Here is an 11,839-nt window from a genome sequence, read left to right as displayed (position 1 = left end):
CAATTTTCGAATATGGTAACTTACAATGTAATAATAATAACTTGCCATGGGTCAATATAATAGTCAAAAAATTGGAAATTTAATTGAATGAATAGAACAAGAGAAGAAATAGACCAAGGACAAACAGAGACAGACAGAACAACAAACAGACATGAACAGACAGAACAGAACAGACGCACAGACAGAGGAAGACAGCAGACAGACAGAAGGAGAACAGGAGACAGACAGAGGACGAACAGAGGACAGACAGAGAGCGAGACATACAAGGAAGAGAGAAGACAGACAACAGAGAGAGAGACAACGAGAAGAGACAGAGAGAGAGACAGACAGAGAGAAACAGACAGGAGGAAAACAAAAGCAGGAGTTCACCAACCAAGAGGCCTACAGCAGCACCTACATCTTCTGCCACAGATTCTGTCAGACCTGCCCTGACATTAAATCTCAGTAAGCACCAAAATAATGCGTTGTTCCACAAAAAAAGCGTCCTAGTTGCCCAGGACCACAAATTCCATCTAACACCGTGCCTAGGAGCACACAAAAAACTATTACATCCTCGGCCCTAAAACATCAGCACCACAGTAGCTTCCACAGATCTGGTAACACTGAAGACAAGCAAGAAAGGCATTCTACTGCCCCCAAAACTACGCTAACCTATTCCTACTAAGAAAACATCTCCAAATATTTTTTTCTTTAAAACAGGAAAAAAACATACTGTAAAGAATTTAATAACAACAAAGATTTTAAGAAACAAACTTCAAAAACTTAAAGGAAACACCTTCTTGGCAGTTAAAACTAATTTGAAAACGGCAATATTCACAAACAATGTAAAATATATGGTCAATGACAGTTAGACCACATTATGACAAGTTATGTCAAGCTTTTATACCATTATGACGTGATACCACTGCCGTGTCACAAGTTAAATGCACTACCAAACTTTAATTTAGCTCACTCGCATCTATTCCATTTATTTTACAGAGAAAGAATACCCTCACACCTCAATTTAAATTTTTTTTAACAATTGCGCGGCTGTTGGCCTAAACAAAAAACTGCCTCTGACCACCAATCAAATGTTTGGTTGATGGAAAAAATCTCAAGCCCCTTCTAATTCAAAGTATCACCTGTATATTAAAAAAGCTAAAACGTCGATAATGAACCTGAACGCCGCTGTTAGAAATCCTATACTGCGCTAGATCAGCCTGTTCTCACCGACCACAGCTTCTAGGCTCGTCCTTGCAGACACAGACTCGCATTCGCACGCCACCAGACAGTTTCAACTCTCCCATAACGTCTACTGAACTCACTACTTCCTCATTCACAAACCCTAGCTAATTCACACGTAATGACCTCTCTCGATGGAAATTTACATCCCTTACACTAATATATACAAGTCACGTGCACGCAGCGCTGCTACTACTGGCTGGAAATCAACAATACCTACTTTGTCAATCAGCGTTTTTTGCCCCGTGCGGCACGCCCATAGCATGCTGGTTTTAACAACTTCCACTCATCTCATAAAAACATCGTTTCTATAACACATCTGTGTTTCTCCCTAACTCGTATGACACTACATCAAACATATGACCCTCACATAACTAAAAAAGAAAAACACAATAAGCATCCCAGAAATACCTATCCATCACATACTACAACTTCACAAAAGTTCCAACTAACAGTAGTAGCCTCTAGGACAAGACTTCATTGACTACATCACGACAAACACCATAAACCCTCCAAGCTCCATCACTAAGCTCGTCTCTGAGACTAACCACCTCCCCCTGCAACTGGCAAATACTTCCTGACGGCCGCCCCCAGTGCGAGGGTAGGCCAACCAACCACATCTGCCATGCTGACCCTCAATACAGGCCACTCCGGGTCATCTTATCAGTCCCCTCCTGTACTCCCTGGGTCACCCACGACTACGTCCCGGCCCAACCCATATATTAAGTTGCTGATCGACACACAGGGTTGACCTCATCAGCCACACACACTTCAACAAAACCTACCGCCCAAAGAGCTTCCAAGTCCCGCGGCCACATCACTAATAATATCATGGCCATACACCACCACACACAGTCAGTGAAGAGAGGCAAACAACCCTCTTCCCCCTCAGATGGAACTGAAACGATTCTCCCCCCTAACGGCGCCTCAAACCGTCACATAACAAGTTCTATCAGTTGCTCCCACCCATTGAAGAGGCATCTTTCTTGACTGCGCCTACACCTGACTGTCTACAAACCTGTGGACTGACCACCAAAGCGGACTACAGAGCCTAGTTCCGGTAACATCCCAGATACATCACCTGGGCCCCGACCTCCCTGCCCATCTAGACCTCTAACCAACTCCGTGTAGAGGAACCCCCTAACCAATTGTCATAGACCCCCTATTGTTTCTTCCCCAGAGCTCCTCCCACCCAATCAGCTTAATTTCGGGTTCTCTAGCTACTCTAGCTACGGGCAAGCTGGAACCAACAGGACCCCTGAACAACTCTAACCCAAAACCATAAAATTCCCAAATATAGTAAAAGTAGCCAGTAACCCGAGTTATTATTTGCAATGAGCCTTTGCCGCTCATCCACATTACACAATCTGCTACCCATTGATCATCTATCCTGTGCGTAGACCATTATCCATTACCTATTATTACATATCTACACCATCAATTACAGCGTCATCCCTTGCACATATAGACCCAGTACTGGTTACCCGTATATAGCCAATATTGTTACTCATCTGATCACCTTGATTAATAAAATTCTTCTATTATTTCCCTTTATTTTCCCTCTCATATTTTGGAAGGCCATAACAGTAAAGCAATCACTTCTAGCCTACACCCTGCTTGTTTCTACGAAGCAAGCAGTTGGACAAAAAACATCTCTTGAGAACAGCAAAAACCTACCCCACCGTACACCACGCGACATAAAGACTTTGACGCAACCCTCGAACTCATCATTCAGCTTAACATTGATAAAGACTATCCTATACTACATTCATTGGTCGGCCCATTCAGGGACACCTATTCCACAAACCAGCTCGACTGCTCACCTGGTCAAACTTTCACACTCGACGATCACCCGTCTGAAAAGTACCAAGGTGGCCCCCACTTCCGCCCTAACTCGGAGGAACGCGTCGTACATCTACCTTCCTGCGACAGCACTGTGACAGCTCGACAACCGCTGACCTACAAATCACGACGGAACAGCCTCAACAAACCGTCAACACCAACCAATGCTTCCAACAAACAGCACCGTCACAAGAGTGTCGCTATCTACCAGTTGACACCATCAAGTGCCAACATACTATCACACATAAACAACGACAATATCCTGTCATCAATTCAAACACCCCTCATCTAAGCCCTTCCGGTATCATCAACCATTCGACACACCCAAGTTAGAGAGACCATCAACCAACACCCGAAGTTAATCATGTCTATCATCAACTAAAAACCCATTTATCCTGTCTCACTCTACAGCGTAGCCCACACACAGGTAAACTATCACACTACAACCATTCTCTGTCTATCAACTAAAACCATTATCCCTGTCTATCACAGGCTTGACACCACCACAGATATAAACTACAATTTACAACCAATTATCGTCTATCTACATTTGACACACCACATAACTATCACATTTAAACATAATCTGCCTATCAACATTACCACACACAGTTATAAAATCATCACGACTACCACGCATATCTGCCCTAGCTTACACGCTGAGCGAGCACATGCTCATCTATCACTCTATAGCACTATAACCACCACTTATTCTGTCTCATACACAGCTACACAACTCAGCAGCATATCACACTAAACCAAGACATTAGACCGATTACCGACAGGTCCCGATTGAACTCTATCGGCCTAAGAGCCATGGCATTGCAACGCCATCGTTTTTTCTTCCCCAGGCCGCCATGGGGACCAGGATGCGCACAAATCATATGTGAACTACCAATTGGTAAGTCGCTTCTCGCATAAGAGCGCCGCGCCTAAATGACTTAAAATGTAATGCTCAAAATCTGTCGTATCAACTAAACCTTCCATCTATCTGCCCTCCCATCAACAGCTGACACACCCGGCGACAGTGATATAAGATTTAAAATGTACACCCAACTATCAACCATAAACTATTAATCTTCTGATCTCACCAGTCTGTGACTCTACAACTAACATCCAGTATCTACTCCATTCAAACACACGAACGACACCAATTATCTGTCTAATCTACAGCTGATACACACATCCTGTAGCTACACACGATCAATGGACTACATCATCAAATACTGTTCCAACCAGCAGAAACTACAGACAACTCAGATACCACTACATGCACTCAACAAAACTAACTGCGCCCACTTACACACTAGCATCATCTATCACACACATGAACCAGACTTACCTCTCATCTACAATGACCACTCAGTCCACTCCCACTATCCAACTTAAACCATTATCTGCGTCCTACTCCATTATCTCTGCACCCGTAGATAAAAGATACTCACTCCTCGTTCCTTCGGAACTAGCGATGCTAAGAGTCGGCAACTTCCACCATCGCTCTTTACAGATGTTGTCCGCTCTTCCTCTCCTACTTCCCCTCCTCCCTTACTCGTTATCCGGAAGTAAACCTCGCTAGTATTTCGAGGGCTATCCACGTTCTCGACCGTGCATGTTGCTGGTCCCAACACTTTTCTACAAAATCTCGCATATCTAGACAAACTCAACCTTTACTCAACAGTACAATTCACCAACATGTCTATCGTGTTAATCTACCCAACAAAGAAATACATCACAAGCGTCACCAAACCCTTGCGTTCTTCCTGCTAATACACAGCAGAAGACACACCATAAAGTTTTACAAGACAGGGAAAAAACGAAAAACCTATACATTTCTTATCTGCATAGGATCGAGTATATTATCTCGATATACACCCTGCCCCCGTTTCACTACACCCTTGCTGACCCGAGTCCATACACATGTCAGTCCTCATCTGACCTTACACAGCATGTACGCCAGCCTTAGACTAAAAAAATGATATGGCGAGACAAACACTGCCAACACTGGTCCACAACCTGTCCCTGCTTCCTGCTCCTTCTCTCTCCTCGCAGTCCTCCATGGTCCTGAGACTCTCTTACCTACTAGCTTTCTCCATTCCCCGCTTTAGTTCTCCCTTCTTCTTAGTTTCGAGTAATACCACTATACCTTAATAAGCACCCGCGAGAACGCCACTACTTCAAACAAATGTACCCTGATCATTCATCCAGTCTCAAATGTTCGTTAAAACTACTCACTGGTACATAGGTCCCCTTTTATCTAACGGCCCAACACCAAGGATTAGAGTATCGATGTGTTGTTCTTAAACAAGTTCTGCGGCATTAAAACTGTACTTCACCACTGCTGTCTCTGACTTCCGGTCCTCCACTCGACTGCCGGCTGGATGATCTTCACGCTTGCCCGCTGTGTTTCTTCTTCGATCTTACTGTTTCTCTCTACCCACTTGCTCCCTTCATGCCATACCGCCTGCGTTTCACGTTCTTGTGATAATAATTCCAACCACCAATTCAGGAAAAACTCAAGTGTAGTCAGGCCGCAGGCCTGCATGGCGTGTTCCTATACTTCTGTAGCGGAGTTACTCGTTATGTAGTCAATAATCACCAGAGCCATACATTCACTATTCAATATCATGCAACCTTACACAACATTCTGAAACCAAGTCAATACTATTAGGCAAATCTATATTGGCAAACAATAACACTGATCATGATTACTGATGCTTCTCATATTAATCTACAGAACCTCGAACACTCATGGATGCAAAAACTCGATGCCCATAATAGTGCTTGGTGTTGCTATCTCCAATATCACATCTCTTCTCTCTCAATTGCTTATATGAACCAAGTTCAAATGTACTTAGAAACGAAAATCTGATTCCAACACCTAACTCCTCAACACCTACATCCCTACTCCCTTGAACTGGCTCCAGACTAGCACTCGGTGACATAACGGTCCATCCCTGCCCTGAGTCGACTAAACATCACGCCTCAAGCAACAAACATTACTTCATTTATAATACATCACGCAGACTAACACCCGAAAAATATCTGCCATTTAAACATTATTTGCCATTCAGACACAGTACCTGTATCTAACGGCTGCCTTGAAACACATTGCCCTCTACGCCCCTGTTACTATTCACTCACTATGGCTCCATACTAGACGGTAATACAACTAGCCCTCTTGGCGTTCATGTTTACTACTCCTGAGCTCCGAGACAGAGCCAGCCCCTCTATAGTAACAAACCTGTACGCTCCTGTATAACCTCTTCACCACACCCAACCTGCTCTGCCACTCGCTTATCCTGCCAGTAGCAGAGTCCATGTAACAACTCTCACTGGCTGAACAACACCCCTGCGCTCTCTTCAATTCATTATATGCTCACAGTATCTAAGACGATCCGAAAACTTTACCACACTCCTCTCTATGATGGGCTAACCCTACTCTCCTGCCGAACACCACTCCACTGGCCCATGGAAATTACCTCTTATGCCCAGACAGACGAAAACACCCCTGGCTCTTGTTGACCTTATATAGGCTCTCCGTCTACAGACTCTAAAAAATAAACATACAGAGATAATACTACTACAAACATCAGAGCGCTGAACCAACTGCGACACCCTAGCCCTGCTACTACGTTACTGACACCACAGACCACAAGCACGAATGTTCTACTGCAATGAATTACATTCTACTCCACTTGCAACAGCAACAATATAAGGAACAACTACTCCTGCCGAACACACCCCGGCTCTTACCAGACTCTTCTTTATGATATCCCCATGACAGACGTAAGGCTTATTTAGCCAAACTCCCTCATCCTTTGAACTGCTCCTATTCTCACCTCCTGTAGTAGCCATCTCTCTCCTCAAGATTTTGCCTCTCATCTCTCAACTGTTGACCTCCTGTCACTCCCATCCAGGTTTAGCTTCTCATCATCTGTCATGATCGCGAGCCTCAGACAGCCCACTGTCTCTGCCTCCGTCTCTCCACCGGTACTCCCTCGAATCACGTCCCCTTCCTCTGCCCGTATCTCGATCCCTCCTTCACGTGGCCATGAAATCACACATCGTCCCCGCACACGACGATCTCGATACGGAGCAAGAAGCTCGCGATCGCTCTCCTCGAGTCAGACACCTCCACCTCCGGGTGCGAGCACAAACACAGTCATGGCCTCTCCGTTCTCCATTATGCTACCTCCTTCCTCGCGCTTGCCCCTGTAGATCTGGAGACGGGACACATTAAATGCGATCCTCCTCTATAGACTGGGGCTCCCTAACTGCTCACACAGGCAACTTCTTGGTTGGGCCACGATCTTATGGCAAGCTCCGTCGAGCGCCTCCCTATCCCTCTTATGCCACACCCGCCTCGGCATACCGATGCACTCTCCCACCGCCAGCTTCTCTCATGCCCACCCTAAGGACCACTTCACATGCCAGCCCGTCTCTCATCGGCACAGCCGACGATAACCACCAGGCGCTCATCCCCACGGAAACAGGCCTCTCTACGCGATACATCTGCCGCCACACACGGGTACATGAACCTAGCCGGCCCCCTTCTGGACATCTAATATCAACTACCCAAGCTGCGCTCGACCTGACGATACTCGAAGGCGGCCTTCTGGTCTCATCATAATGGTAGGACACACCAACACGAATACAAGGAGGCCACTGTCTCTATATGCCCACCATACATCATGTTACCCCAGCGCGGTGCTCTATCCGGTGGCACTTTGCTCCACGATCAACTTAGTCTACACCGTATCCTCCTATTCACCCATGCCCTCTACCCGCATCTACAGCGAGCTACCACACCTCCCGTTCACTTCTCTCACTCATGGCCACCACTGTCAATCTCGACAGCTCAGCTGTCGGCGTCTCTATCCCCCACCACGTGTGCCACCTATCTAACTCACCGCACCTCAGTGCGCCCACCGACTCCCACTCCCATCTCTTCTGTCCCCCATCACCTAGCCCGATGAACAGAGGCGCCCCGTCCCTCACTCTCTCGCCCGACCGCGTATCATCCTCCAACAGGGCCTTACCCTCTCGCATCTCCCACCCCACCGCCCACTACAGGCCTCGCGCCCGAGCTCCCCGCTGCTCTCCCTCTCCCAGTCCGCCCCCACCCACGACCTACCAGCGCGCCCGCTCTCTCCCCCCATCGCCCACCACGATTGACGTAGGCCCGATCACTCTATGCATCGCGACCCACCAGCGATACTACGTGAGCCGTCTCTACAGTCCACCACGATAAGCGAGGCCGTCTCTCTACCTACCACCACATGTGACAGGCCCCGTACTCCTGAAGGCCACCGACATACAGGCCGTCTGTCTATCCACCACGATACAGTCCGTCTCGATGGCCACCACGATTACAGGCCGTCTCTAGGCCACCACGATACAGGCTCTCTCTTATGGCCACCGTACAACAGGGCCGTCCATTATCTAAGCTGCAGCCACATACGAAGCCCCAGTCGTCCTACTTGCCAACCACCGAGAACAGGGCCCAGCGATCCTATCTCGAAACCGCTCCTCATGCTCCCCCACCCCACAATACAGGCCGATCTGGTCTACACTCTCCTGAATGTCGCGACCCATGCGATCAGGGCCGTCTCATCAATGAGTCACCACAATACCACAACAGGCCGTCTCGCCCCATTCTCATGAAGAGAGAGGCTCTCCTGGCACCATACCTTCTCTGGGCATCACTACGACCTGGGAACTCAACACATAATGCGATTAAGCACGTAGTATTTGTACAAGTATACCCGAGACACCCCTAGGCTTCAATACATGAGAGCTCAAATCAATATAGCTTTGGTCAATTGAAACCACAAAGAAGCCCAAAATTTACACCCAACTCTAGTGGTACATTACAGGCACTCCATGGTCTCTCAAGTTGTCTTTATTATAGCTTCCGTGCAAATTCTCGCGATCTATCCTAACCTCCTTTATTCCACATCAACCTATATTAAAGGAGTATAAGTAAGTCCCTCCCCTATCGCGATATCATTTCCTAGGCTTCATCAATACCACAATGTCCTACATTCGTCTGAACTCAAACATTGACTACTGTTCGTCCTATCAAAAGATGCTCTTCAACTGTTTTGACAGAGAGTCCACAAGGACCAGCATAGAGATCCCACGAAATGAGACAGATTAAATAAAATATATATGTATATATATACACAAAATATATATATATTTATATATAAATAAATGGTGGGATTAACAGCAATAATAATAGTAGTAGTGGACATGGGATTACCATTAATAACAGCTACAACAACAATATTAATCAGAACAACAATACATTAAAGCAACAGTAGTAGACCAGTGTCAACATGACTGAGAAGACACATGACCTCTCTCTCTCTCCCTGTCTCTCTCTCTCTGAGCCCTAGGACCATACCTCAGGACTACATGGCCTGATGACCCCTGGCCGTCCCCGTGGTCGTGCTGCTGATCCAGTTTCTGCTGTTTTGCCTGTGGCTATGGAACCATTACCTGTTCACCAGACGTGCTACCTTGCCCTGGACCTGCTGTTTTCGACCCCTCTCTCTCCTTCTCTAGTGCACCTGCTGTCTCGACCTCTGAATACTCGGCTATGAAAATACCACTGACATTTACTCCTGAGGTGCTGACCTGTTGCACCCTCTACAACCACTGTGATTATTATTTGACCCTGCTGGTCATCTATGAACATTTGAACATCTTGAAGAACGATCTGRCCTTAATGGCCATGTACTCTTATRATCTCAGCCAGAAAAGKACTGGCMACCTCTCGGTGCCTGGTTCCTCTCTAGGTTCAGTTCAGTATTGATTTACATAGAGTGTAAGTGTGAGGGTAGGGCTTATGCTTTAGGGGGTTAGGTAGTGGTTATAAATAAAATGTGTTTAGTCAGTGAATACAGACCTGTGTGACTCAGAGGACACCACCACCACACGGGCGGGGGCGGAGCGTCGCAGCACTTCCTGTAGACACTGCACCAACAGGAAGTGACCTAGGTGGCAGATCTGGAAGGTGGACTCCAGGCCGTCCTCCGTCAGACGCCAAGGCTGRGTACACACCGCTGCGTTACATATCAGGATGTGGAGCGGCCTAAGGGGAAAGGAGAGGGACATACAGGCAATGAGACACTGAGGGCCAGTATTACAAGGTATAGGCACTGTGACCTCTTCTCCACTCTGTAACCAGAGATCTAGGGAGAAGGAAAGAGTAATGGAGAAGGAAAGCAACGGAGAGGGGAAGACAGGAGGGAAAGAGAGAGGTGTGCTATTCCTGTGTGCAGCTGTTAGAGACAGGGTATTAGTGATATGATATACTGTATGTATACTGTATAGAGGGCTTCCTCTCTTACTCCCCCATGGTCTGACTGAGAGATACTGAATACAGTTGGAGAGAGAGAGAGAGAGAGAGAGGAGAGAGAGAGAGGGAGAGAAGAGAGGTAGAGAGAGAGGGAGAGAGAGAGGAGAGAGAGCGAGAGTGAGAGAGGGAGAGAGAGAGAGCTGAGAGAGAGAGTAGAGATCGAGAGAGAGAGAGAGAGAGAGAGAAGAGTAGAGAGAGAGAGTGAGAGAGAGGAGTAGAGAGAGAGATGGGGAGAGTGAGAGAAGAGCAGGGAGAGAGAGCGATAGTAGAGGAGAGAGAGAGAAGAGGGAGAAAAGCGAGCAGAGCAGGAGAGGAGAGCAAGGGGGGAAGAGGAGAGGAAGGAGAGAGTAGCGGAGGAGAGGATGAGAGAGATAGAGTAGAGAGCCAAGGAGGAGAGAGAGAGGAGAGGGAAGAGAGGGGGAGAGAGCAGAGGAGAGAGAAGGGAGAGAGGAGTGAGGGAAGGGAAGAGAGTAGAGCCAGGGAGAAGAGGCGAGCGAGAGAGAGAAGCAGGGGAGAGAGGAGAGAGAGGCGGAGAGAGAGGGAGGTAGAGGAGAGAAGAGAGAGATGGAGAAGAGGAGAAGGAGAGAGAGAGGGAGAAAGGAGAGATGAGAGAGAGAGGAGAGGGAGAGGAGAGAGAGGAGAGAGAGAGAGGAGGCAGAGAGCGAGAGGAGAGAGAGAGTAGAGGACGAGCAGGGAGAGAGTAGATGAGAAGCAGGGGAGCGACGGAGTGGGAGAGACAGAGCTTTAGCGTTGGAGGAGAGAGTAGGACGCGATGGGAGGAGAGAGAGAGTGGCGGGGGCCGACAGAGAGAGAGGTTGATCTGAGGGAGGAGTAGAGAGTGCAGTGGTGGGAGAAGGAGAGGAGTAGTGAGTGAGTAGTGAGAGCAGGAGAGAGGAGAGTAAGGAGGGACAGAGGAGTGAGAGGAAGCAGAGAGAGAGGAGCGGAGAGAGAGAAGCATCGGGAGAGAGGAGAGTAGAGCGAGGAGAGAGGCGGGAGGGCGAAAAAGAGAGAGAGGGAGCGAGAGAGGAGCGGGAGAGAGATGGAGTAGAATGGGCTAGAGAGAGTGTAGAGAGAGGAGAGAGGAGAGGCAGGGGAGAAAGAGAGAGGGGGGAGAGGAGAGAGAGAGAAGAGCAGAGAGAGAGAGAGGAGAGTAGGAGAGAGAGAGCAGGAGAAGTAGACGAGAGAGAGGGAGAGAGAGAGTAGAGGGAGGGAGAGAGAGAGAGAGAAGAGGCACTACGGGCCGTCTTAGGGAGAGAGAGAGCGAGAAGGGAGAGAGAGAGCGGGGAGAGATGAGGAGCAGGGAGAAGAGAGAGGGGAGAGAGAAGAGAGAGGGGGGAGAGAGGAAGAGAGAGAGAGAGGGAGGCAGGAGAGAGAGAGAAGGGAGAAGGAGGAGAGAGAGAGAGGAGCAGT

At 47.8% G+C, this 11,839-nt stretch overlaps 1 protein-coding gene across 1 annotated transcript in view; it reads right to left on the bottom strand.

Annotated features, from left to right (window-relative positions):
- LOC112073186 (WW domain-containing oxidoreductase-like) overlaps positions 1–11,839 on the bottom strand; it is a gene marked incomplete at its 5' end in the record, with an annotated part of 34,994 nt that overhangs the window by 6,964 nt on the left and 16,191 nt on the right. Inside the window, one exon of the mRNA XM_024140521.2 lies at positions 9,977–10,162. Coding sequence (XP_023996289.2) covers positions 9,977–10,162 — 186 coding nt within the window. The remainder of the gene's footprint in view (positions 1–9,976; positions 10,163–11,839) is intronic.

Source organism: Salvelinus sp. IW2-2015, unplaced genomic scaffold, assembly GCF_002910315.2.
Source record: "Salvelinus sp. IW2-2015 unplaced genomic scaffold, ASM291031v2 Un_scaffold2181, whole genome shotgun sequence".
Lineage (NCBI taxonomy): Eukaryota > Metazoa > Chordata > Actinopteri > Salmoniformes > Salmonidae > Salvelinus > Salvelinus sp. IW2-2015.
Note: the sequence above shows the minus strand (reverse complement) of the source record. Positions and strands in the feature narration are given on the sequence as shown.